At 44.9% G+C, this 22,500-nt stretch overlaps 1 protein-coding gene across 1 annotated transcript; it reads left to right on the top strand.

Annotated features, from left to right (window-relative positions):
- The first annotated feature begins 11,041 nt into the window (after positions 1 to 11,041).
- Positions 11,042 to 21,735, top strand: LOC143299346 (serine/threonine-protein kinase pim-1-like). Its single transcript, XM_076612481.1, has 5 exons — positions 11,042 to 11,278; positions 11,712 to 11,818; positions 12,368 to 12,415; positions 13,841 to 14,204; positions 18,468 to 21,735. Exons 1-5 carry the CDS (start codon positions 11,206 to 11,208, stop codon positions 18,854 to 18,856), a joined length of 981 nt encoding a protein of 326 aa, XP_076468596.1. The 5' UTR covers positions 11,042 to 11,205; the 3' UTR covers positions 18,857 to 21,735.
- Positions 21,736 to 22,500: the final 765 nt, after the last annotated feature.

The following is a 22,500-nucleotide window of genomic DNA, read 5'->3' as shown; positions in this document are numbered from 1 at the left end:
CGTTTGTTCTTTATGTCTTTCTTGACCTGCCTCAGCAGTTCACAGTAGTTGGCACTGTTCACAGTGCTTCCTTTCTCAAGGAATGAAATGGTGATTGGGCCTTGCATATCCCAAAAAACGGTGAGCATCACCTTCCTCGTGGACCGCTGGGACTTGAACTTCTTCTTCACTTGAGAGCCTACGTGCTTCCACTCCATGGACTGCCGTTTGGACTCAGGCTCATAGTGCCAAACCCATGTCTCGTCACATGTGACCACCTTCTTCAGAAACTCATCACCATCCTTCTCATAGCGGCAGAGACACTGCTGGGACAACTCGACCCTCCTCTGTTTGTGCTCTGGAGTAAGCATCTTTGGCACCCACCGGCAGCTGACCTTCGAGTAGCCAAGGTCATCATGGACAATTTTGTGTGCTGTCCCAACAGATAAGCTCAAAGTCCTTGCAATGTCATCTACTGTCACCCTTCTGTCAGACTGAATGAGGTCATTGACTGATTCGATCACCTCAGGAGACCTCACTTCTGTAGGCCTTCCAGGCCTGTCTTCATCCTCAACACTGCTCCGTCCTTCTTTAAACAATTTAGCCCACTTGTAGACATTTTTTCGGCTGAAACATGTGGCACCATACACAGTTGACATTCTCCTATGAATTTCAACTGGTTTGCACCCTTCAGCAACCAAAAACTTGATAACTGACCGCTGTTCAATCCTGGAGCATGCTTCTTGGTCGGCCATCTTTGTTAATCGCCAAAACTCTCAAAGTTTTTTTTTAATCTGCAAAACAAATTAAATCCATGTGAAAAAGAAGTAAAACAAAAAAAAGAAAAAAAGAAGAAGTAAGCTTCTATCTGTATTAGAAGTCCTTATACCGAAAAATTCACCTTATTTATTGAATGACCCTCGTAGTTCGCCAACCGTCTTCTTGTATCGTCGTCATAATTCATTTTCAATACACCAATGAAATCCCTACTCCTTACAATATTTGTTCTGAAAATGACACACGCATTTTTCACGAACATTAACATGTGGAGTGATGGCCTAGAGGTAACGCGTCCGCCTAGGAAGCGAGAGAATCTGAATGCGCTGGTTCGAATCACGGCTCAGCCGCCGATATTTTCTCCCACTCCACTAGACCTTGAGTGGTGGTCTGGGCGCTAGTCATTCGGATGAGACGATAAACCGAGGTCCTGTGTGCAGCATGCACTTAGCGCACCGTAAAAGAACCCACGGCAACAAAGGGGCTGTTCCTGGCAAAATTCTGTAGAAAATCCATTTCGATAGGAAAAACAAATAAAAAACTGCACGCAGGAAAAGTACCAAAAAAAAGAAGAAAAAAAAGGGTGGCGCTGTAGTATAGCGACGCGCTCTCCCTGGGGAGAGCAGCCCGAATTTCACACAGAGAAATATGTTGTGATAAAATGAAATACAAATACAAATACAATAATCATATGCTTTATGTATACAGTGATGCAAATTGCACTTCAGCCTCTCTTTGAACAGGGGGAAAGTGAATGAGGCATTATGAAACCACCTTGGATGTGCGTTTAAGCCAAGAGTTAGTCTGACAATACGTAGTGAAAGTTATTCTATGTCAGTGATTTGTTACCACCCCAATGTGTTTATCTGGCTCAACACACTTTTAAGATTAAGAAAGCAATTAATTTTTTTCAGAACTTTCCATTTCAGGTGTCATTTAAAAACAAAAAATGAAGCTGTAACTCTGTCTTTCAATTCTGAAATAAAGCCTTCTTTATTTTCCAGCTCCCTGACACATCCACACAATCCCAAATCCATGAATAGTTAAACCCTTATTCACAAAGAATATAAAATTTTCCTCTCCTTTGTCCTGCTCGATAAATACTATTTCATATGCCTGTTTACGAATTCTTAATCAAACAGCCTTCATATCTTCAACCACTACTTTATACATTCAGCATATGATTTAATATGTAAAAAGAGTATCAACCAGTTTCTCCGCCAATATGAAACATGCACACTATTCTCCCAAAGTTATCAAATTTCAGCATCACAGGGAAGGGTTGTCCAGATTTGGGCGTCGAAAAGTTTCCAGAACAAACAGGAATCAATTGATTACAGTTTATGTGAAGATATCACAATTTTCATGACCGCCCTACTTTCTCTCACTACATGCTTCTGGGGTCATATTTTCAAACCCAGCTTCGTTGTAAATCGTACGCCCTGATATTTATAAGAATTTGTTACTTACAAATCTACACAACAGTAATTCCAGTTCTCGCGCACAAAAGGTGAACACCCATTCCAAACACCATCGCATTAGTTTTGTCAAGATTTACAGTCAAGGATATTTAAATGGCCTGCTTCTGGTTTCAACACGTTTAATATTGATTTTGAAGTCCCACGGCTGTGCTTGAAAAGAGTAGTAAGTATACATCGTCTGCAAACAACAGTCAAATACTTCAGGGCAGCCAAATACTTCTGGATACAGACATTTAGGACTGATTCACACACACCACAAAGTACCATATACAATAACATTATATACCATCCACTCTAATATTCCACCGCAGAATATTCCATAACATGTTTCTGTTTATAGAGTTCAAGGAGGCCTCACAAAAATCCGCAATGGCAAAGCACAGTTTTTATTTCTTTCAGTAAATGTGTTTGTACCAAAGAACAAAGAGAAGATATGCGATCAATATGGTGCTATATCCTGATCTCAGTCCAGTTTGCCTTTAAATGGTTTCTTCTTCTTCTTCTTCTTCTGAGAGAGAGAGAGAGAGAGAGAGAGAGAGAGAGATTTTAAGTGGTATCAATGTGAATTGTAGTAGCAGTTCTTGTTGTTGGTGTAGTAGTAGTAGTAGTAGTAGTAGTAGTGGTGGTGACAGTAGTAGTAGAAGTAGTAGCAGTTGTTGTTGATCATAGATAACATCATTACCATCATTGTCATCTTCTTCGTCGTCTTCTTCTCCTCTCCCTCCTCCTTCCCCCTTCTCCTCCACCTCTTCCTTCTCCTCCTCCTTCCTCCTCCATCTTCTCCGTCTCTCCTTTTCCTCCGTATCAATCAACCAGCAGTACCTGTTAGTCATCCGCGTACAGCTCACAATGACTCCAACACCTCAAACCACTATCTACGCACAGCGAAACTGCTCAGTTCTTCGACGGCATAAGAAATAGCAGGTTGTGTTTTGGGCATGCATTTCCTTTGGTTTTGGAATGTCCGAAAAACAATCTGAAACAACTGAATATCAGTCTCATTCGTCAGTGTTCGGTTTGGGCATCATCATCATCATCATCATCATCATCATCACCATCATCATCATCATAATCTCCTCCTCCTCCTCCTCCTCCTCCTCCTCCTCCTCCTTCTTCTTCTTCTTCTTCTTCTTCTTCTTCTTCTTCTTCTTCTTCTTCTCCTCCTCCTCCTCCTCCTCATCATCATCATCATCGTTGTTGCTGTTGTTGTTTTTCTTCTTCTCGTTATTATCATCATCATCATTATTATTAATATCATTATTATTATTATTATTATTAATTATTATTATTATCATTAGTAGCACCAGCAGCAGTAGTAGTAGTAGTAGTAGTAGTAGTAGTAGTAGTAGTAGTAGTAGTAGTAGTATCATAAAAAAGGATGAAATGTCCTTGCGAATAAATCTCGTATTTACTGTGGTGCATGATATAACTGGGAATTAAGTATTTCTTTGTGGGGAAGTTTTTGCATCTTATGGAATTCTGTGTTGAGAAATTCAAATGCTAACTGGACGTCGATATTCATAACTGTACGATATTGGCAATATATTGCAGCTCGAATGGAAATATTGATATCAGATATGTGTGTGTGTGTGTGTGTGTGTGTGTGTGTGTGTGTGTGTGTGTGTGTGTGTGTGTGTGTTTGCTTGCCATTGCTTTTTTTTTCTTTTTTGCGCGCGTGTGTGTACGTGTGTATGTGTCTGCGTGCATGCATTCGTATGTGTGCATATGAGTGTGACACATGTGTGCGTGCGTGGGTGCGTGTGCGTGTGTGTGCGTGCGTGTATTCGTGTGTGTGTGTGCGCCCGCGCGCGCGCGTGTGTGCGTGCATTCGTGTGTGTGTGTGTGGATGAGTGGGTGGAAGGATGTGTGTGGGGAGGGGTAGAGGGGTGGCGAGGGTGTGTGTGTGTGTGTGTGTGTGTGTGTGTGTGTGTGTGTGTGTGTGTGTGTGTGTGTGTGAGTGAGAGAGAGAGAGAGAGAGAGAGAGAGAGAGAGAGACTGCGCACGTATGCAGGCACGCGCGCGCTCTTGTTTACTCGACTAAGAAGGAAGATATTTCAAGTATTTTACGTGGAAAACCTGGGAGGGAAATGGAGAATTGAAGAACCTCGGAAGTCAGATATCTGGCATGACATTCCCCACCCCTACCACTACGTTTCCCCCTAGCTGAGATAGAAAACCCACCTGTGTGCGTGTGTGCGTGCGTGCGTGTGTGTGTATGTGCGTGTGTGTGCGTGTGTGTGTGTGTGTGTGTGTGTGTATGTGTGTGTATGTGTGCGCGACCTACATAACAATCTCCAAACTACGCTGCATGCAAAGCGAGAAGAAGAACTTTGAACCACCAGGTGTGTTTATCAATGGATTGAATTCGTCATCTACCTACGTCACACTGGTGGGTGAACTCCCTTCTCTTCTCCTCCCAGCTTTTTCATTGGCTGCTATATATAGGCTCACTCGTCTCTTACGTGCTCAAGTGAATGGAGTTCTGTAGCGTGGATCTTTTTGTTTATCTTTATTTCTCTTTTTCGGAGGGGGAGTGGGGGTGTCGGGGGGGGGGGGGGGGGTGTTTACTTGTTTGTTACTTTTAAGCACACACACACAGACACAGAGACATACAGACACACAGACACTGACGCATTAACACACACACGCAAACAAAACCCGCACCCCCTCCCCCCTCACTACCCCACACAGTGATACTGTACTGAGTCGTCCACGTATTCAGATAGCCAAGAATAAATATCCGTTAACGATATCCATCCCCTTCGTGCACATGTTCTGACAGTGATCAGTTGTGCGTCCACCTTCTGGGACACCTGTAACAATCACGAACATAACATTTATTCACTGCACGGATACAAAAAAGAACCAAATAAAAAACCCAACCAACCAACCAACCAAACAAACAAAAAACAACAACCAAAAAACAAAACAAAAACAAACAACAAACAAACAAACAAAAAACCAGCCAAAAAGCAATGACAAAAACAACCCCAAGAAACAAAAACAAAACAAACAAGCAAAATATAACAAAAACAAAAAACAAACCAAAAAACAAAAAAACAACATCATAAAAACAAACCAAAAACAAACAAAAACAAAAAACAAACCAAAAACAAACAACCAAAAAAGAAAGAAAAAAAAGCAGTTGTTACGTATTGAATGAACTATATTGAAGATTTGATTTGACATGGCACACCCATGCACACATACGCACGCTCGCGCATACACACGCACACACATGCACACGGACACGCACAAACACTAACGCACGCGTACGGCACACACACACACACACACACACACACACACACACACACACACACACACAAGCCCGCGCAAGCACGTTCACTCACATACACACAGATACAAACACACACACACATACACATCCTGTCATTAGAATGTTTACACGAGGAAGAGATTTGTTACATACGCAGGTCAGTTTGTTTCAACGAAATGGAACTAAACCGGATATGGCCAGTGTGTGTGTGTGGGGGGGGGGGGGGGGGAAGGCGAGGGGGGGTGTATCTGGGTGGGTGTGCGTGGGTGCGTGTGTGTGTGCGTGTGTGCGTGTGTGTGTGTGTGTGTGTGTATGTGTGTGTGTGTGTGTGTGTGTGTGTGTGTGTGTTATGGCCTGTCTTTCTTGCATAGAGTGGAGACACACGGATTATGACACGCAAACGTGCAGTCATATGCACAGACGCATTACCGGAAAAAAAATGCAAATACATAAATCATTGCAACAGACCAATGCGTAGCAGCGGTCATCAGAACATAAGACGATATACATGCAGACGCGCGCGTAGCGACGAGTACACGCTCGCATACACACACGTAACACGCGAAAGAGAGTGGCCAAGAGTTGTTTGTGCAATTGTTTATCTTTTTTCATGCACAACGCCCTGTGCTCTTAGAGAGAATGGCCGCTATACAGATACACATTCTTCCTCTTCTTCTTCTTCTTCTTCTTCTTCTCAGTGTTTTACCTCTTTCTTCTCATCTACATATGCACGCACCTGGGCCGCACGCACGCACAAACACGCACGTATGCATGCACGCACACATGCATACACACACACACACACACACACACACACACACACACACACACACACTGTACGCACGTTCGCGAACACACACACAGACGCATACACATGAAAACAAGCAAACACGCAGGTGCGCACATAGAAACACAGACACAGACACACAGACACGCACACATTCAAATACTTTATCACTCAAAGTGGGAAGACGTTAAATTGAAGACTACTACTACTACTACTACTACTACTACTACTACTGCTGCTACTACTACTACTAGAACTACTACTACTAGAACTACTACTACTACTACTACACACACACACACACACTAACCCACTTGAAACTTACAAGGACAAAAACATCCCCTGACAAAAACGCCTGTCACTCAACGTCAGATCGGTCACTGAGGCAACAACCACGCCAGTTACACAAAGCACTCCCCTCCCCTCACTTCCCACTCAATCTCCCCCACCACCACACTTCCCCTCCTCCTCTTCTCACCTGTCTCACCTGCCCAATAACTAAAAAAAAACAAAAAACAAAAACAAACCTGCCGCCAATACTATCGATTTGTCTCCACCGCTACCACCACCACCACCTCAAGTCCCTCCCATTTCCTCGTCTGTCCTCTTCGAATTTCATTGTACACGTGTAGGTGAACAGATTTAGAATAGAATAGAATAGAATACCTCCAGTCCCTCCAGTCTCCACGTCTGCCCTCTCCGAATTTCATTGTACAAGTGTAGGTGAGTTTCAGTTTCAGTAGCTCAAGGAGGCGTCACTGCGTTCGGACAAAACCATATACGCTACACCACATCTGTGTAGGTGAACAGATTTAGAATAGAATAGAATAGAACAGAATAATCCTCTATGTCATGAAATCTTAAGGTTCATAAGACACAAAGCGCGACACAAAAGTCAATTAATAAATGAGTAGATAAGTAAATGAATCGATAAATAAATAAATAGCTAAGTAAACAAATTTAAATGAATAAATAAATAAATGCATAAACAAATAAATAAATGGATGAATGAATGAATGAATAAAATAAATGAATGAATGAATGAACACTGGAATGATTGAAGGAATAGGTAAATAATAAATAAATAAATAGGTAAAGAACTAAACAGATAATTGAATAAATAAATAAATAAACGCACACACATTCAGGCACACAAATTCCCCAATACTCCCACTCCCACAGGCTTCACACAACCACAGAAACAGCCACACAGCCCAATCAGCGGCAAAAACTCTTTCGAACCTCTTCAACGTTCTTTCAGTACGATTACTCTCCCTTCAATCAAACAACCGTTCGCTGACTCCAAAAGCGGCAAATTGCACACACACACACACACACACACACACACACACACACAAACAAACAAACATACACACACACACATATATACACACACGTACGCACGCACACACAATCCCCCCACACACACACCCCAACACACACACACAGCAAAGCACAACCACTCAATGCGCATTCAGCGGCAAGAACTCTGCCCACTCTCTTCGACGTACTTCCAGTACGATTACCTCCCTTCGATCCAACCACTGTCTTTTCTCTCTGCCACTGTTCGGGGACTTGACAGCGGGGCACACAAACACTCTCTCTCTCTGTCTCTTTCTCTCGTTCCCTCTCTCCGTTTCTGTTTCTCTCAATGACAGCGCGCATGTTTGTCTGTTTTGTCGTTTGTAGTTAGCATCATCCTTGGTAACCTAGTGTTGGTATCCGATTTTTCTTTCTTTCGTGTATCTAATTCTTTATTAATCTTTGATGTAACCAAACAAAAACATGAACCATTGCTTATCTTATTACCCTGGTCAAATAAAATTTCGTTCGTTCGTTCGTTCGTTCGTTAGCTCTCTCTCTCTTACACACATACACATAAATACACACACGGACGCGCGCGCACGCGCACGCGCACACACACACATGATCATGCCTATCCCTGCATGCTTCAGGCCCGAAACTAATCTGGTGACTGACGGCTTGGTATAGGTGAGTCCAGCGACCTGGTCTCTCTACCCCTTGTTTACCCAAAGAGGTGGGGCCTTAAAGGGTTTAGGGATTTTTTTTTTTTTTTTTTGTTCTTGTTCTTGTTGTTGTTTTTGTTGTATTATTTTTCAGTCGTGTGTTTAGCCTTTACCCCGTAATTCTGAACTTATCGCCAGTTCTCACAGTGGTGTGTTAAGTGCAAATTTAAAAAAAAAAAATTCACTTACTTTCTACTTATCCTGGTTGAGAGCTTTGTGCCTAATTTGTTTCTATCATCACGACAGTAACCACTGTCAGAAAAAAAAAGTTTAATATAAAAAAATAATAATAAAAAAGGTTGGAAAACAAAACACGCTCACGCACACGTGTTGGGTGTGTGTGTTTTGGTGAAGATGGGGTTTTAGATGGAGAGAGATAGAGACTGAGACTGAGAGACTGAGAGAGAGAGAGAGAGAGAGAAAGTGAGAGAGAGCGAGACAGAGAGAGACAGGGAGTGAGAGAGAGACAGAGACACACACACACACACACACACAGAGACTCGGAGAAACAGAGACAGACAGATACAGACAACTGAGCAGACCAACAGACGGACGGACAGAGACAGACAGACGTACGGACCGTCAGACAGAATGCACGAGTTGACATTTACTGACATGCGCCGCTTTGTCATGGGACAACATCACGTTGTCATTGTGGAATACATGACACACATGGTAATGACGACACACACACACACACACACACACACACACACACACACACACACACACACACACACTACACATAACAGGTACTGGCGTATTATTTCTTTCTCTCCTATCTCACGTGTTATATCCTTACCAGCTTAAAATAAACAACATGTTACAAGAGCCCAAGTCACTTTGGAAAATCCCGGCGTTTATTCATCTAGAATATATGATGACTGTCAAGCGGAAGGGTAAAGGTCCCATATATTTTTTACGAAAGTGAGTCCATACACACTGTGTCTGGGGCTCGAACCCTGATCTCTGGTGAACACACCGGACCACAAGTCCCAAACGGCGCCTCCTGCATGTCATTACATGCTAAAAATAAAGAAACAAAATTAATAAACAACATACCGTCCTTTTTCTTCAGTTATGGAAAGTCCCGTTCAATCTTTTAGTTAGGTCTGCCACTAGATTACAAAACCGCAAAATTCCCAGATCCAGATATTAGTATATGCATTCTTTATCTATGTGTCGATAAATTACCATTTTGGATTTTAAAAAAAAAAAATTAATTTTTTTTTTTTTTACGTAACCACCCACTCGGATTTTTTATGTTTGGGGTTCATCCTTTTCGCAAAATGGCTGCTTATACATTCTCAGGTTAAAAGACGGGGGAAAAACAACTATAACTTAAGTGAAACACGCAGCAAATGTCATGATTAACTCATTTTGTTTGTCTAAAGTATCACTTCAATATCATTATTATTTTCCTCAGTTTTAAAAGCAGACAATTACCCAAGGAAGAAAACGGCAGAAGAACAATAACAACAATGACAAAAACCCACCCCATCCAAAAGAGCAACTTAAACTGGGCAACTGAGTATTTTTCGAAAAATCCCCTGACAAGATGAACAAGTTCATAAGGAAATTCTGTGGTTTTCCTTCTCCGGGCTTTGCGAACGGGTTACGTGTCTGAAACCGGAAGTTTTTGTTGACAAGAATAGTCTAGTCGAACTTCCCTAATCACACACACACACACACACACACACGAGATAATGATTATGTGGGTGTTCTCATGAGTGAGAGCGCGGGTTAGTGATTCACCCGTTTGTTTTGGTCTCGCAAAAAGTTTTCGAAACCCCCACGCTTGCATGTTCTGAGCTGTGAAAAGCTCGTCAGTGCGTCCGTTTACATCATCGTTTGAGGATTTGTTGTTTTTGTCGCCCACCGATCTTATTCATCAAATGGTGAAATGTTGCGGTGGAATTCTAACAATTATCTGTATCTTTTAGCCAGCGAACCTCTCTCTCTCCCCTCCTGCAACCCCACCCAAGCTTTTTCACACACACACACACACACCTTTTTCCGGCCCCCGTTTCAAAAAATAAAAATAAAATAAGATAACAGGGATACAGATTTATAAGTGGTTGGGGGTGAGGGGAAAGTAAAAGTGCTAGATCCCACAGGAGTGGGTTTTTTTCTTTGTCTGTCGTTCGTTCCCGCCAACAAGTGTGGAGGGAAGGGCTGGGCGAATGTTTCAATGAACAAGTGAAGCTCTGGCCGGGCCGATCTACCGTAACCAAGCACGACTGGCAATGTTTGTACTCGCTGCCCCGTCTGGCTCTCTCAACCGCTCGCCGTGCCTCTCGCTTTCCCCCAGTTCGGCAAGGCGAAAAACTCCCTGATTGGTGGGCGCCGCGCGCGCGAAGGCCTCTGATTGGTTGAAGCGATTTCACAACCGCTGTACGACGAGTTCTGCCTTGCCCGCGTGCGGCCTGCACCACACCCCCTCCCCCCACGAGACAGACAGTCCGCACAAGAAAATAGTTCTGTCTACAACAACTTACTTTGATTAACATTAAATCTAAACAAACAAAACCCCACCAACTTTAATGTTCATTTGTTGTGCAATGAGGAATAATATTTTCATTGCATAAAAAGACGTTAAATTTGAAAAAATCTCACCAACGAAGAAGTCAAAACTGGTAGGCGGAGGGATACCCAGTCCGTGCAGCGCGTGCGCGGCAGGAAAGGTTGATAGCAGACGACTGCGGCGTGAAAAGCTCAGAACAAAACAGACGTCGCTTCGTGCCGGGAGTATCACGAGCATAAGTGCGGACAGTACTACTACAATACTACTACAACTCTGTACTACTACTCTTCGGATTGGCAATTTGGATACTTGTTGTTCTTGTGGTGATCACCTTTCTGTGCTGTACAACCATGGCCACAATGCTGGGACGCAAACTTGGATTTAGCGGAGTGTTTGGATGCCAACATGCCGAGAAAGAGAAAGGTACATGGACATTGTGTGTGTGTGTGTGTGTGTGTAAAAAACTCTGGAGAACATGATCAGTGATCAAACTACCAGTACCAGTGACAGCAGACAGTGAAATATATTTGTTCATGAGAAAGAGCTGTTCGGCAAATAATGGAAAAATGTGATTTTTTTTAACGTAACAATATATCTGGGAAAAAAAATCCATTTTTAACCAGTTTTGGTACAAATTAGCATAATTATGTAAAATTGATCGAACATTTTATTTTTTATTATTATTATTATTTTTTTTTTATTATTATTTTTTTTTTTTACAAATAAGTATTGTTGTTGCCTTGAATTAGTTAACATCAGTAAATATTTTATGTGTCTTTTGGAATTTTAGAAGAAATGTTTAGTGATTATTAATTTATTCTTTCACTTATCCCTTCTTTGGTTTGTTTTCTTGCAGTGAGAGAACGGCCGAGTCTTGAGAAGGATTACGTGATCGGAGAAATCCTTGGCAGCGGTGGATTTGGCACTGTGTACTCTGGATTCAGACGGAGGGACAATTTGCCTGTAAGTATCTGTCCTGCCTTGTAGTTGTACTGATCCGAGAGAGAGGGCGGAGAGTAGGACTAGGGGTAGTATCTTTGTCAAAATGCCGATAATTTCATTGAGAAAAACTGTCGAAAAATGCCATGGAGATAAAGATTAGGGTTTAAAATCAGAAAAGTTGAAACCAATTCACTGACATGTAGTTATCAGATTTCGTGACTTGAAACATAATTGATTTTTTAAAAGTCAGAATTCTTTCTTGAAGTTAAAGCAAATTAATAAAAGAAAAAAGATCCAGCATGTATTTGGTAAATCTTTACAAAGAACAACTTATACCTTTTCAACAGTATCAATGAATCAAATGCTACTAACAGACACATAATGTGTGGTTATATATATGCCTCTTCTTGCATGTTTTAACTTTGTGTTGTGAACAGTATGTTTGTACACCCTGCTACATACGAGTTTCTGTAACATGTAGCAGCCTTGTCTTGTTTAATGTTTAATAATAAAAAAAAAAAAAAAACGTGTTCACAATTTTCAGAATGTTTTTGTTGTGTATGTTTTCAGGTGGCGATCAAACACATCCTTAAAGAGAAAGTAACGGAATGGGGCCAGGTAAGGATAAAAATATTTTCTCCCTTTTTTATTTTTTTCATGTATTATGTATGTGTTAAACGCACGCATATCTGACACCCACTCAAACAGCCTTTGCATGGCGTTACATGTATCAGGACGAAAGGAACATGCCGACGTTTTCAACACACACATACACACACATAGTCAGAGAGCTTTAGGAGCAGCAGTAGCATCATCAGCACTTATTGATTTTTCTCTCCCCATCCTCCTTCCTTGCCCTGCTCTTGCTTGCAAGTCGCCCGAGTGTTAGTAGTGGCGTGTGTGTGTGTGTGCGCGCGCGCGCGTGCTGGGGGAGGTTGGCCTGATCTGGCCTGGCCTGGCCTGATGTGACTGCTCGTCAAATGGCCCGGCTGTTCGCTCGGTCGGTCGTTCCTCCCCCGACCCCCAAAGTCCCCCTTCCCCGACCCTAGAGGTCGTGGCCTCGTGTGTGTGTGTGTGTGCGTGCGCGCTGCCCTGGGAGTGGGAGTGAGAGAGAGGACAAAGTTCTCTTTTGGCCTACATCCAGTCCCTTTCTCTCGCCGCCGCCGTCCTCCCTCAAACCCTCCCGAGCACCTCCCCTCCCCCCATTCTTTGCTCTGTCTGTCTGCCCCTGTTCGACCCTTCCCCCCCACCCCTTCTTTTTGAGAGGACTTCGCTATGATAGGAGACTGCCGCGATTTTAAAGAAAAAAATCTTCCTTTTATTTTTTTCTGCGCTTGTGCCTTGAAGGGGTTTTGAAAGGTGAAGGGCTTCTCTCTCTCTCTCTCTGTCTCTCTGTGTGCCGCTTGAAGCTGGCAGATGGAAAAAAAAACTAGAGAGAAGGGAGAGAGAGGGGGAGGAGGAGGGACTGTGCAAGCAGCAAGCTGCCTAACTGCTGCATGCGGCAAAGTTTTGTGTGTCATTGATCGTTCAGCAAGGGCTCCGCTGCTCGGTGTGTGTGTGTGTGTCGTCGGCAGCCGTTGGCTTTCTAGGTCACTAGTGCGTCGGTGGTGGGAGTGGGGGAAGAGGGAGGGGACAGGGTTGGAGAGGGTTGGCATGTAGGACATGGCCGATAGAGGGGGCGGGAGGGAGGGGGAGGGATGCTCAGAAATTAATTGCTTGCTGGTGCACAGGTGCAGTGGCAAAAAGCAAACGAAAAGCTCTGGAGGGATGATGGGTGCAGGCCAGTGTGGGAGTGGGTTGATGTGGCAAGCTTCATTTGGGTAGCACAAAAATACAACCACAGGCTGTTAAAAAACCCGCTTTTTGTGGGTTTTTTTTTCTTCTTTATAGATATATATATATATGTCAATGTCATATTAATTAATGCATGTTGGAATGAATACTGCTGTTAGAGAGATGAGAGAACGAAGGAGGAGAGGGAACAAATCATCCCCCCACACCCCCACACGCATTCAAACCTGACCTTCTCTCTCCCCCGCACAGATCAACGGTCACCAGGTCCCCATGGAAGTCTGCCTTCTGCGCAAGACGCAGAGCGTGCAGGGAGTCATCAAGCTCCTGGACACGTTCGAGCGGTCTGACTCCTTCATCCTGGTGATGGAACGCCCGGACCCCGTCAAAGACCTCTTCGACTTCATCACGGAGAAGGGCGCCCTGAGGGAAGACGCTGCCCGCGAGTTCTTCAGGCAGATCCTGCAGATCGTGCAAAACGTCACGCGCTGCGGGGTTCTGCACAGGGACATCAAGGACGAGAACATCCTCGTCGATCTCAAGACGGGCCAGTTGAAGCTGATTGACTTTGGGTCCGGTGCCATCTTGAAGGAGGGCGTGTACACGGAGTTTGATGGTGAGTGTTGCACGGAATGTGTTTGTGTGTGTGTGTGATGGTATCGTGTGTATGCTTTTTGTGACTGACATGTTGGTATCGTGAAGCACTTTGAGGTGTTTGAAAGCAATAAATAAACTCACTGCTGTTGTTATTTGTGTTTGTCACCGTGTGTGCTAGTTTTTCATCATGTGTTTGTGAAACCGTGCTTTTCATGTTTAAGTTTGTTGTTGACTATAAAGCTGTGTAACTTGCATTGTTTCGTCGTTTCATTATCTTTCTTTTTCTTATCTTTTTTTACTCTCTAACAGACAGCTTTTCGAAACATTATTACATGAGACTTGACTCGCAGTGACAGTAACATGCACAGACCGCCACGGCTGTGAAACACTATCTTGTAACGGGTGTAGTGAATCGTAATTATGAATGTACAACTTGCGTCATAGTGCCTCAAACTCGTGCCAACAGTAAACATGGAGTGGACACACACACTCATATATATATTTATATATTCTCCCTACCCTCGTCGTGTCATACACGCACGCGAGGAAATTATGACTTGTACGCTGTGGGTGTTAACGTGAATATCTCTCTCTCCATTTCACAACCCGTGTGGGAGCGGTGCCAACTCTGAATCGGTGTTGGATCACCTCCAAGGAGGTCGGGGGAAGGAGAGTGGGGGAGAGAGGGAGGGGGCAAGGTTATGTGTGAGATCAGTAGACAAGTCCTTGGGTTACCTTTTAAGTCTGGGTCAGACACGGTAATGTTTTAAATTTGTACCGTTATGAAAAATGATTTTTTGAATAATTACACGAACTAACAAATAAAAAAGTTTTGGTTTTTTTCACGGATAACATTCTGGGTGGTGTATTTGTAAATACCGCTATTTCTGTATATCAGGATGTTAGTACTCAAGACATGTAAAAGGCTGGATTTTCCAATAACTGAAACATACTTTGGTAGCCTTTTTTCACGGAAATGAAACTCCGTATGTAGTCGCAGAATAAGAATAAAAATAGAAACAAACTTCCTTTGTGAAAGAAGACACCCCTCAAATGTCGAGTCAGTATACTCAGCAGTCGTGTTCGGTTGCTGCAGCCTAAAAAGACGAGTAGTTCTAAAGTGGGCATGCTTGCTTTGGCTTTCCTCTGGTGTTAAAAAAAAAAAAATGGAAAGAGCAGGGAACGAGCAGAGTTCAGTACCGCATGCCAGAAGCCTGAATCATCCACTCCCTCCTTCTCTCCTCTCTTCCCCTGCAGACTGTGCGTGGGGGAGGGGGGGGGAGAAGTGTGTGTGTTGGGGAGAAAGGGAGGGGATGAAAAACTAGGCCTCGGCGCTTTTGATTTTTGCCAGACATGTCCCGTCTGTCTGTCTGAAACGGGAGAGAGAGAGAGCCTTTACCTTCACCTTCCGTCTTACTCTCCCTTCCCTCTCCCCCACTATGCTCCCAATTGGTGCTTTTCTTTTTCTTCTTGCCTTGCATTTTTGGCAAGGATCCAACTAAGCTTCGCAAGCGCGTCAGAACCCTCACATTGTGTCTCTCTTCTACTTTTTTCGCCTACGCCGAAGGGATAGGGTGACTGAGGTATTTGGACTTCTGTAATGACAAGGCTAAAAATAAACAGTTGTGCATTGTAGTACCTTATAGCGAATACTGTTATATAAATATATGACATAGTGGTTGAACAAAATTTACCACACACAAAAAAAAGATCTATGAAACTTGTAAAATGAAATAAAGTATGTGGGGATACGTATGAGTGCGTGAACCTTTCCTCCTTCCCAGTCCTGATTTTGTTGTGGAGTTCGCTACAAAAGCTAGAGGCTAGAAGCAGCAGACTTGCCTCGAGGCAATGCCAGTGTGTGTGTGTGTATGTGTCCCAGCCATCCCAGCGCTATTTTGGGACGCAAACCTCCGTCCTCATCTCATCTTCCATTCCATTCCGCTCACCTTCCCCCCCCCCCCACCCCCTCTCTGCCAGCGAGCTGCCTTCAGCTCAGCACCAAGGGCACTGGGTCATTCACCGGCACTGCAGTCCCCCCGCACCACCACGGGGAGGGAGGAAGAGGAGGGGCGGGAGGTGGGTGGGCATGGAGGAGTTGGGAGTGGGACAGGTATGATGGTGGAGAGGGGGGTTGCGCGCTTGTGGTGTGGTGTTTTGCACACACACACACACACACACGCACGCACATCGACTGCACGAGGTTTTGGGGAAAACGATGTGCAAGCACACTAAAAAAAAAATAACATGGTAGAAGTAGTTGGTAAATAATGTGATTATTTGGGTGTTTTTGAAAGTGAGGCGGAAGGGGGTGGCTTAGATTGCACATGTCTACAGTTGAGGGAGGGAAGGACAGAGAGAATGAGAGAGTAGGGGAGTCTCCCAAATACAGTGACCCCAAGCCGTAAGGTCAGCTGTACTATTCACTGCGAAGCGAAGCACCTGATTTTGTGTGACTTGACATCTGGGAGGAGGGGGAAGCCCATACTCGCCTGTCCTGAAGTCGTCTCGTCTCGCGCCGTTTTAGCAGCAAGCCACACATCACACTACACGCACTACGTTACACTGCACAGCGTTGCACTGCTCTGCAGTATATCACGCCACACCACAGTGCACTACCACCAATGGTTAGGTCGTCTCTCTCTCTCTCTCTCTCTCTCTCTCTTTCTCCCCCTCTCTCCCCGCGCGCGCAAGCTCCCATTCCTTCCTTCCTTCAGTTCCGACCTTGCCAGTCTCGGTTGTTATCTGGGGCGTATCCTTCTCCTTTTTCACAAGTTTGTCTCTCTCTCTTTTTCTACACTCTGCGTCGAACGTCGACACGGTGAACTCTGCCTCCACCCCCCCCCCCCCCTTTTCCTCCGCACCCCAGGCCAACCTTCCTCCTCTCTCTACCTCTCTCCACCCACACACACGTGCACTCTTTTCATACCATATCCTCGACGCGAGCGCTTTTTATGAGGGAAGAGAAAAAAAAGATTCACTTTCGTTTTATTTGAAACTGAGGTGTGTTTTTTTTTCTCCCCAAAACTTTTGCCGCGCCATGCGATTTATAAATAGACAGGAGAAAAGAGAGAGAGAGAGTGGGGAGTTCTGAGCAAGCGAACGGGTTGTACAACTTAAGCTTGGAGCACTCACACACAAAAGGAAAAATGCATGTAGGCGGTAAATGAAGGAAAGGAAGAAAAGTCATGTGCAGACATGCGCGCTCTCTCTCTCTCTCCTGCGTTACGGTAGCTTGCTCCGAGAAGAAGAAAGAAAGAAAATAAGAGAGAGAAGGGAGGTCAAAGCTTCCATCTATCTTTCTCCCCTTCTCCCACTTCTCTCCCACACCCCTTTCCGATGCGGTGGTAGCGCGCGAGAGAGACGAGAGAGAGAAGCACAGTCGTTGAACGTTCGACCTTGTGTTGCCTTCTTCCCCTTTGTACCCATCCTCCCTCCCCCCCCCCCCCCAACCCCCCTCTCCCCCGCCGACGAGTCAAGTCACAGTCATTGCACGACCGACCCGCCGAGCATGGCCTAGCCTGCCTCCAGGTCGTGGCGAGTTCAGAGCTAAAAAGAAGGGTGTGGGGGAAGGGGGGAGGGCCGAAGGATGGATTCCTGCGATCTCTGAGAGGGGAGGGAGGAATGTGGGGGTGACGGGAGAGGGAGGGGGAGGGGCACAGCCGTCTGCAGGGCATGTGGAGGTCAGTGAAAAAGATCGAATGGCGCCGGCGGGGAGGGGGGGAAAAGTTTGGGGGGGTTGGGAGTGGGTGGGGGTGAGGGTAGGAGTTGGGGTCGTTGCAAGGAAAGCTTGCATCATGTCTGTCGCTCGCGCGTGTGTGCTTCCAACCTCGGCTTCAACTACTGCTTCGGAAAGGAAGGGAGGAGGGAAGGGAAGAAATAAAAGGGGAGGGGGTGGGGTTAGGAAGAGTGGAGGAACACAAGAAGAGGAATGTGTGTCAGTCAGGTGGAAAGTTCACAGGCTTGTTTGCTGGCGGTCAACCTCGGGTCGCCTGCCACTCAAACAAAACCACTGTCTCGACATGACGCAAGATGACTTTTCTGTTTTGTGTTTCTCGGTTTCTCATTCTTTGTTGTTTTTCACTCGTGTGTGTGTGTGTCATTGTCCTAAGAGAAAGTAAGTACATGTTTTTGCTTTAAAACTCTTAATTGACATGCTTCTTCTGCTTCGCCGTTTTTCTTGCGTGCGGAAGGATTGATGTTTTTGAATTGAAAGAAGAAAACAACTGCCCATTTAAGCGAAAAACTAATATCTATGTGCTTTCTTTCTGTGTGTTTCCAGGCACACGAGTGTACAGCCCCCCGGAGTGGATCCGCTACCAGCGCTACCACGGGCTGCCGGCCACCGTGTGGTCCCTGGGCATCCTGCTCTACGATCTGGTCTGCGGGGACATCCCCTTCGAGCACGACCACCAGATTGTGGAGGCCCGCCTGACCTTCAAGCGGCGCCTGAGCCCCCAGGTGGAGGACCTCATCGGCAAGTGCCTGTCCATCCGCCCTGCGGACCGGCCCAGCCTGGAGGAGATCGCCAAGCATCCCTGGATGCAGGCGGCTGCTCCCATCCCCATCCCTGCTGGCAACCTGAAGCGGCAGCAGCAGCTGCGACAGGAGGACTTGGCCAACTGCAACAACCTGGACGCCGCCTCGCTGTCTAGTCAGGAAAGTATATGACAACTTGGAGGTCATTCCTCGGCTGGTTCCCGAGAAGAGCAGGGTGTTTTGTTGTTACCATGGTCGTCCTCAAACAGTCTTCTTCCGTCTTGCGGACTTGGACGTTTTTGGTTTTGTTTCTGAGTTTGGATGGGTAAGAACTTGCTTTTTTTTTTGGAAAGAAAGGACTGGTTGCTGCTGGTATCAACAACACTAGCAGCAACAGCCGTAGCAGTTGGATGGAGAACGTATGGTGAAAGCATTGCTAGAGAAAGAAAGCGGGTTGCAGCAAGACTCTTCTGTGTGATAACGTTTCACCCGGTGACAAAAAGAGAGAAGAGAGACTTCACCCCCACTCTCCAAACAAGGTGGGGGAGGGAAGGAGAGAGCATGCCAGGAGCAACAAATCCCATGGGGTTAGAACCAGTGGAGAAGTTGTAACAGACCAAACCCTGCCGGCCTGTCATCTGCCAGTTGTAAATACAACTTGACTGCGGGAGAGACCCCAACAGAAGTGAACATCCAATGCCAAAAACCAGCACCACCAACAGGGGTTGGTGAATTCTCTCTTGCCTTTCTTCCAACTTGCCAGTGCCTGGTCAGGTAGGGCGGACTCGTCAAAGTCATCAACGCCACCACCTACCTACCTACCCTGCCCACAGCCCCTCCCCCCAATCCAGCCCAGCCTCCTGTTCCACCCTCACTCCCCTAGAGGCAAGAGAAGACACCAGGGAGCAGTGGTTCCAGTCTGCGAGGGAGAGAGAGTGCTTCCTTCAGTGAAAAATGGACTCCCCCCTCCCCCCTCCCCCAAACTCCCCACACTCCTACAGAACAGTACAGGAAGACCCCTGAGTACCATCCCATCACAAGTCCTGAAGGGGTATCTCACCAGCTCTTCCACTGCCAATCAATGCAAGTAAAGCAAAAAGCCATCTTGTTTTCCATCCCACCACACAACCCCACTGTCCTGAAATCAGGGGTCTGTGTGTGTGTGAGACCTCTCACACCTCGTCAGGGTGACGTACATGTCGACAATGATACCCAGCCACCATCTTCCCCCTGCCCTCCGCGGTGCTAAGGCTGGGTCTCCACAACGAGGAGCCTCTAGGAGGTGCAGTGGGTGGTGTCAGCCACCTGGGACAATCTGGTCAAAGCCTGAACTCAATGGGTGGATGGTGGTGGTGGTGAGAGAGAGACCTTCATCGACAGTGGGAATGGAAAACAGGTCTTCTCAGACAAGACGTTTTTTGACTTTTATTTATTTATTTATTTTACTGAAGAAATACAAGAAAAGGCAGCATTCAATGCAGTTGTATCTCAACTCGTTCCATGGTGTGTGTGTGCCTGTGTGTGAAAGAGTGTATGTTATGTCAATGAGAGTGAGAGAGGAAGATGTGTATGTCGAGTGTGAGCATGTTATGCTAGTGAGAGTGTGAGAGATGACGCTGTGGAAAAGAGTTCAGAACAAAAAGTTCTGTTTTTGTTTTGTTTTAGATGGGATAACTGGTGATAGCGCTGTTAGTGTGCAAGCTCTCTGGGAAGCGAAAGCGCATGAATTCAGCTGTTGTTGTGTAGAACGCGAGACAGAGTACTAGACTACCTCAGGAATTTGTTTGGGTTTGTTAAGTATTTGCGTGATGAGTGATTGATTGATTTACGGGTCGCTTGGGTTAAGTACTTTGATTGGTTGAAGCAAGTACGGTTGATAGTGATGAGTTACTGTTGAGTTAATGTCTGTGTGTTATAAAACAGAAACGTAGTGATAGGTATGAATGATTGCGTTGGTTATGCTTGTAAGTTATAGCATTGTTTGCCTGAATCCAAGTGTTAAATGATACAATTGTGAACAAGCTATGTCAGTAAGTTAAGTATATAACTGATGTGGTGTATGTTTGCCTGCAAGTGAAAACATGCATGATGCTGGTATGAAGTTGTTTGGGCATGATGATTATTGTTGTGTTGTTTAGTTTGCAGTTCCAGAAACAATCTTGGCATTATAAGCAGTGAGAAAGAATTTGGAAGCATGTCCAGTTTTGGTCTGAAGAAAACGTTTGAACATTATGTAAAAATGAACACTTGAGAGAGGCATGTAAGTGGATTGAAGAAGTGTAAATTATGAATGGGATGAAAAACTGTAAATTATGAACGGATGATGATAAGATGGAGGCGTTTGTTCATACCGTCATCAAGTCATCTGAATCCATGGTGAAAATCATCAGTGTCGTAAAGTCGTTGTCACAAAAAGAAAGAAAAAAACTCATGCTAATTTATTCTTCTTCTCCCATGGGTAGTGGGCATGTGTGTGTCACTGTGTGTCAAAAAATCATTGTTCATTCATCACGTGTCATTGTTTCATTCATACCCCACCACCAGCCCATGATTCATTTATTTATTATGGATGCATATATGTCCATGTTTATCATGTTTTTTCCTTCAGTTTTAGTTTCACTATGTGAACATGACTGCTGTTTTTGTTTTCTGTTGCCCCCCCCCCCCTTCCCCCCCCTCCCCACACACCCCCTCCCCATGATCCCCTCCCCCATTTTTTTCATGAATTCAAATCGCTGCATCATAGTTTATTTTGCCATTGCTAGTTCTTTGTCATTGTTCATTTGGCATTACTAGTTTTTCATTTCGCATTTCTTGTAGTTCATTGCCATTGTTTCACGTGTAAATATACTTCATGTGGCTAATTTATTATTATTGGTTTGTGCTTTTGCAAGCAAGTCTGTGTGTGTATCTGTGTGTGTGTGTGTGTGTGTGCAGAGACAGAAAAAACGAGAGAGAAGAGAATGTGAGACAGTATGAGAGAAAATGTGTAAATATGTGTATTTTTGTAAGAAAATGACTTTTTTTGAAAAAAAGAACAAATCTTTGAAAAATAAAGAAATGAAATGCAATTTTACTTGTTTACGTGTATGTGTTGCTTACATGTGCGCGCGCGTGTGTGTATGTTTCTGAGTGTGCATCTCAGTTTCTTTTAATGAGCGACTATGTGTGTGTGTGAGAGAGAGAGAGAGCTGCATACACACAAAGAGAATCCGTGTGACTGGAAGACAGCATTAACCACACACACACACACACCACACCACACCAAACACTTGAAAACTCATAGGCAAACACAAATTATTCTCTCTCTCGCTCTCTCTCTCTCTCCCTCTCTCTCTCCTCTCGTACACACCCACACACACACCACACCAAACACTTGAAAACTCATACGCAAACACAAATTATTCTCTCTCCCTCTCTCTCACACACATACACACACACACGCGCGCGCACGCTCGGTACACACACACACACACACACACACACACATTCCGTTTCCAGTGATGGAAAGATGAAGAAAAAGAGTGAAGAAAACGAAAGCGTGGGCACGGAAGACATTCATGCACGCCCACTTATTTACTGACATGCTGGGACATAAACTGACTGCATCGACACAGGAACTTTCTGTCACACTGATGAGTTTCCTGTATAATTTACATGCTCGCATGCATGCACACGGACACACACACAGGAGTTGGACGTGTGATCCAGTGTTCACCAGTGATCAGGGTTCCAGGCCCCGTTTCGGCATGGTGTTGTGTCCTGGGGAAAGGCACTTGACTCCGATTTTCCTCACTCCACCAAGGTGTGAATGGGTAGCTGACTTCAGGTTGAGG

Source organism: Babylonia areolata, chromosome 25 (genome assembly GCF_041734735.1).
Source record: "Babylonia areolata isolate BAREFJ2019XMU chromosome 25, ASM4173473v1, whole genome shotgun sequence".
NCBI classification, from domain to species: domain Eukaryota; kingdom Metazoa; phylum Mollusca; class Gastropoda; order Neogastropoda; family Buccinidae; genus Babylonia; species Babylonia areolata.
Note: the sequence above shows the minus strand (reverse complement) of the source record. Positions and strands in the feature narration are given on the sequence as shown.

What these genes read in the sequence shown, in the direction of transcription:
- LOC143299346 (XM_076612481.1), top strand. Translation starts at nt 11,206, where the DNA reads ATGGCCACAATGCTGGGACGCAAACTTGGATTTAGCGGAGTGTTTGGA. An exon ending in GACGGAGGGACAATTTGCCT is followed by an intron (nt 11,819 to 12,367) that starts GTAAGTATCTGT and finishes GTATGTTTTCAG; the next exon opens with GTGGCGATCAAACACATCCT. An exon ending in AAGTAACGGAATGGGGCCAG is followed by an intron (nt 12,416 to 13,840) that starts GTAAGGATAAAA and finishes TCCCCCGCACAG; the next exon opens with ATCAACGGTCACCAGGTCCC.